Source organism: Monopterus albus, unplaced genomic scaffold (genome assembly GCF_001952655.1).
Source record: "Monopterus albus unplaced genomic scaffold, M_albus_1.0 scaffold134.1, whole genome shotgun sequence".
NCBI classification, from domain to species: domain Eukaryota; kingdom Metazoa; phylum Chordata; class Actinopteri; order Synbranchiformes; family Synbranchidae; genus Monopterus; species Monopterus albus.
Window position 1 is genome coordinate 484,863 of NW_018128014.1, and position 5,811 is coordinate 490,673.

Consider the following 5,811-nt stretch of genomic DNA (forward strand, 5'->3'; position numbering starts at 1 on the left):
GTTATTCTAAGAGGAAGGCACTGCTGCTTGTGTCCTCAGTTATAGTTATACAGTAGATGTATAGTAGTATGTATGTAGTAATGTGGAAAATAATTCAGCCTGAAAAATACCTAAAAGGCTGTAAGTGTAGACTTGAATCTGTGAATATAAGAGTCATATTGCACAACAAAGTGGGACACCAAAGTGTTGATTGTATATATGAGGCTGCAAATAAATATTGTTTTTTATTATGGATTAGTATTCTGAATATTTTCATGATTAATCAGTTTGTAAAAGTTCTTGAAATAGTGAGAAATGTCAAAAGTGAAACCTTCACAATACTGACTTTTTCCAATGAACGGCCCAAAGATTATTAAAAGGAAGAAGCTGGAACAATAAAATGTTTAGCACTTTTACAAAAAAAACAAAAAACAAACAAACAAACAATTATAAAGATAGCATCACATTTTACAAGCTTTTATCTTAATTTGTGTCATAATTATTGACTACATCTATGTTAAATATACAGTTATCTTTTCAATAAAGTTTAATAATAGAGTAAACGCACCTTAATTGTTACTGAAATGTAGTATAGAATAGGTGTAAGGTATCTTTAAAGTGGAAATATTCAAATAAAGTACAAGTATCTCATATTTGTACTAAGGTACAATACTTGAATGATCTTATTTTCATCATTGCAGTCAATGGAACCCATGTAAGACTCATATAAACAGATTTGTTAAGTGGCATGTATAAATGATTTATGACAGTTTGTGTTATTTACCAGTTTTCTTTTGTTAAATCTTGCTTTTTGCTTTTTACAGCTGACCGTAGCAGTAGTCAAAACATGGAGAAAATCAATGTTGAGTGTTGATTAAGTGGTGTGTATCTAAGAACATTCTGACATGACATCTAGTGACATGTCATGACATTAAACATAAGAAAATATTATGATTACAATTACGGTTAAACATATCATAATAATAACAATAATCATCCTGCCTGCTGACAATCAAACTTTTTCTATCTAGTTATCCTTGACCATTGCACCCTGCAAAAAACTCATGAGAATGACTAAGCATTTAACAGCCTTCCTAGATATCCTGTCTCCACTAAACATTTCTAATACAACAAATATCTAACCAATATCTATCTGACTAAAAAATACCTAACACCGTCATCCGAACCCAACAGGCCTGTACATTATATCTGTTTTGGGCTAACCCCATTCTACACAGGGACGTCAAACCGTGACGTCTCTGGTGCCAGCCGTGCAGCTGGCCATAGCAATAGTCAAAACATGAAGAAAATCAATGTGTGTGTGTGTGTGTTGATTAAGTGGTGTGTATCTAAAAACATTCTGACAGGACATTCAGTGACATGTCCTGACATTAGGCATATGAAGATATTATGATTATGATTAAACACGTCATACAGTAATCAACTCTCTATCTAGTTATCCTTGACCATAAACAACCTGGAGTAACTTATGAAAATGAGTAAGCATTTAACAGCCTGAGCTAGACATCCTGTCTACACTAAAAACATTTTGTACAACAAGTACCTAACCAATATCTATCTGACTAAAAATACCTAACAAGCGCTTCACTGTTTTGACCACAGGCTTTGCAGCTTTAAGTTTCTGCGTGTAGGTTGGAATAAGATGGACCATACAGTGATCAGAGAGTCCAAGGGCTGCACGGGGGACAGAGCAATAAGCGTCTTTTATTGTTGTGTAGCAGTGGTCCAGTGTGACTTTGTCCCTGGTGGGACAGGTGAAGTGCCGTCTGTATTTGGGCAGTTCGTGGGTGAGATTTGCTCTGTTAAAGTCTCCTAGAACAATGAGTGGAGAGTCGGGATGTTCCAGTTTTACACTAGTTATTAGTAGGGCCAGGAGCTGTAGTGCACTGGCGTGGCTGTTCGGTTGTAAATAGACACCAATCAGGATGAAGCTCGAAAATTTTCAGGGTGAATAGAAGGGTTTGCTATTGATACAAAGAGTCTGTGTATGTCCTCTGTGGCACCGTGACATTTGTGCACCAACCTTCATTTATATAGAGACAAATTCCCCCTCTTCTCGTTTTCTCGGACAGTTCCGTTACGCGATCCGCTCTGTACACCTGGAAGCCCAGTACTTGTATCGCGCTGTCCTCTAGGAGTTGCTGAGCCAAGTCTCCGTGAAGCATAAGGCAGCAGCATGTACAAAGTCAGGGTTAGTCTTCTTGACAAAAAGGATGTCATCCATCTTTTTGACTAGGGAGTGGAGATTTGCTAGGTGGATAAACGGTAGTGGAGTCCATGTTCCTCTCTGGCGAAGCCTCACTAAAGTGCCCACACGTTTGCCACGCGTTTGTTCCAGGTCCCGCATATAGCAGCTGCGCCTCCGATCAGAATGTCCACACAGTTTCTTCTTTCACAAAAATCGGAGAAAAGTAGTTTGGTGTGAGTTATCCAATATTTAACAGTTCTTCTCTAGTAAAAGTAATCCGGGATGGGTTGCAAGAGACCGAGAAAACAAAGAAAAACAACAAACACAAGAGAGCCATCGCTGTCGCCACCATCTTAACCATATGGCCCCATTCTGATTGTACATAGTACCCTCTTTTTTTCTTACTTTAATGACCTGTTAAACAGAAAAAAGACAACTCGGCAGTTCTTTCACTTTCTGGCCTTGGCTTTTTCCCATTTACTGCACCTTCGGCTGCTCTTAGATCAGCTACTTTAGGTTTAACTGCTGACTCCTCAGCCTTGAGGCCACCTTTCTTCATTTACTCAGTCTCTTAATCACTGATTATAAGCAGTATATCTTCTTTTGGGTAGTCTTTTCTCACTCTAAAGTGTTGTGTGGTACTCTGATAAACCCAGCACCTAGTGTATGTTAAGTGGGCCGTACCCTACCTCTACAAAGAATTTCATCTAAATCCATTCATTACTCTGAGTTATGCTCTGAACAAACCAACCAACAAACCCACAAATACCAGTAAAAACATTAACTTCACCTTTACACAATTATAATATTCAAGTCAAGTGTCCCTTTCTTATTACATACAGGCATTTCTATTTTTAGCCAGGGTGACCTCTTAGAAAATGCATTCACTCATTTTGTTTCTTCTCTTTCCCATACACATTTCAAATAAGTTTTGACATCAGACATTTTTACCATGGTAAAATGTCTTACTGAGTATGACACTTGAGGGCTGTTTTTGTGTGTTTTCCTACCAGGCCCTCCGTTCATTGTCTCACCGCCGGAGAACATTACAGTGAACATCTCACAGGACGCCTTCTTTACCTGCCAGGCAGAGGCCTATCCTCGTAACCTGACCTACACCTGGTTCTGGGAGGAGGACAACGTCTTCTTCAAGAAGTAAAGTTATGATCGGGTTCATTATTGTTTGCTATATTACTTCACCTGTCTGTTCCTACTGTTCACCAGCCACTGTCAAGAGCTGTCGTGTTGCTGTTTTTGCGGTGGATATGCACCAGACAGAAATTACATAACTTTTATGTAACACAAAAAAAGGCATAATTAATTGCTTTAAAATGTTTTTAGCTGTGCTGTAAACACAACAACAAAGAATATATCAAGGAACCTAAACATGATTTTAAGAAAGGTTACTGCTTTAACAATGCATATCTGAAATTTGGCAACTAGGCAGTCAGATGGTGATGATGATGATGATTTATTTTTGTAGCTGGAGACAAAATTTAAATTTTGAAAAGTCAGGGCACCTGAAGACACCACACTGTAAAGACCAGTTCAGATATTAGCCTACTTTTTTTTACAAAGCCACTTTAATATAGAAGTCTCAACAACAATGTAATAGGCTCAACCTGTAAGAGTTCTGTAATGCTGTCAACATGGCAAAGTCTGAGCTTAATGCTGCTGCATTCAAGTTGGAGTTGAAAAACTTCTCATAAGACCATGATACAGATCAGCAGTCCCTATTTCAACTTTCATTGCTGCCATTGGCATGAACGAGTAAATGAATTTCAGGGTTTTCCCTGCCATAGAAAGGTGCAGCAGCTAGGTATTTTTGTCGAGCACCTTAAGCCAAATGAACATTAAATAGGCTTTAGGCAACACATCAGAATGAATACACACTAAAAACAAAAGGGAGAATTCTATGTGCTAAAAAAAGGAATAGACTTTTGACTGTATGTACAATAAATGTTGCCAGCTTTCATCCACAAGTATTGCAAGACTAATGGTCAACAAAAGAGAGAGGGGGAAAAACTAAAATAATAAATAATAAAATTTCAAACTCCCCAACCACCACAACCTCCTCAACCTAGACTGCACCTAAGCCCTTTGAAAACCTAGGGAAAACCCTGGAATCTCCACCAAAATGCCTAGACAAATTTAAAATCTTGCCTTTCAATACTCATGCACTGTTTTAAAGTGACCAGCAGTACTCTCCATTAATGATATTTGAATCATGATAAGATGAAAGAGATTCATTAGAGAGAGCAGGTTGTGTGTCTGTCATGCTAACAATGGGCAACTAATTAAGGATTCAGCATCAAAATAAGTTTTAAAATCCATCCAGGATGTAGCCTGTGAGAAACCTGCAAACAATCTTCTCACCTCATATCATACCACTTTCTCTAGTGTACCAGGCAGAGTCCTCCATGTGCCCAATTTTAAAAACCCGTACCCACAAAGCTCCATATCAGACCCGACCTGTTACCTCAAGTTACAGTATATCTAAATGAAATCCAGATCTTACCTGACCCATTCACATAAAACTCATGAGGAATACTAGTGAAGAAATGTCAGTCAATAGGCACATCTCCCTCTGTTGCCACAACCAGTGACATTTGTGCTGTTGATGCTTGTATGCTGTTCTGCATAATCATAAAGTTTCCCACAGCCACTTCAATGCACTGTTTGTGAAGAAGACAGGGATGAACCAGGCTGTCCTGCATATTGTATGCTGAACAAAGGGAACGTTTTCTTTTTTTTTTTTTACTGCTTTTACCATTTCATGTCAGCCACTATATTTTTTATCTTTTTTATTTTTATTTAATGAAAATAGAAGATAGTCTATATGTAAACTCCAGGCCTCATTTAGAAATTTCAAATTTATGCTTTCTAAAATACAGGCACGAAAATGCTATTTTATTTTACAGAGTTGATACATAGTTAAAAAGGTTAAAATAACAGCCTTAACATGAAAAGCTGAGTAATGCATTGAATAACCTACTTAATGTTAGCTGAAAGTAAAATAGTTGCTGCTACCTATCACAGAATATGGTGCAGTACTGGCTGAGGCCAATCACCTGTCCCTCCCAAGTTTCAAAATCACTCTAGTTTTTCTCACTAAATAAGGAGAAATGCCAAGGACATCTAACTGTGTATAAAGAACCTGTGCTAGACATTGGTGCACATCAATCAGTCAAATTCGCATAGAGCTTCAGTGTAAAATTATGAAACATTCTAAACTCATATTTTTGATTGAAAAATACTTTATGCTTTGACCAAGCATGTGTTTATTTTAGGCACCCTGATTGATGAGTCTTGAATCTTTTCTATTCCCTTTCAATTCAAATCATTTTCAGTCGTATAGCTATACATCATATTATAAATATCTTCTGTTTATCTGAAAACCGCTTCACAGACACTTGCTAAACATGTCAGATTAGATAAAAGAATGTGAAAAGAAAGTAAACATTGTGTAACAAGTACATGATTCCCTCTCTTCATTTCTTTGTAAAGAATGTTATTGCCTTTATGATTAAATGTTTTTTTTTAGAGTGCAATAACAGCCATTCATACTGAAATGAAAAGTAACATTAAGAAAAACTCAGAGCATCATGGGGCCCCCCCAGTGG

The 5,811-nt window shown here is 37.4% G+C and overlaps 1 protein-coding gene across 1 annotated transcript in view; it reads left to right on the plus strand.

Annotated features, from left to right (window-relative positions):
* Positions 1-5,811, plus strand: part of LOC109967660 (protein turtle homolog B-like) — a 169,072-nt gene that overhangs the window by 91,409 nt on the left and 71,852 nt on the right. The window contains 1 exon segment of the mRNA XM_020613396.1: positions 3,202-3,343. Within this exon segment, the coding sequence (XP_020469052.1) occupies positions 3,202-3,343 (142 nt within the window).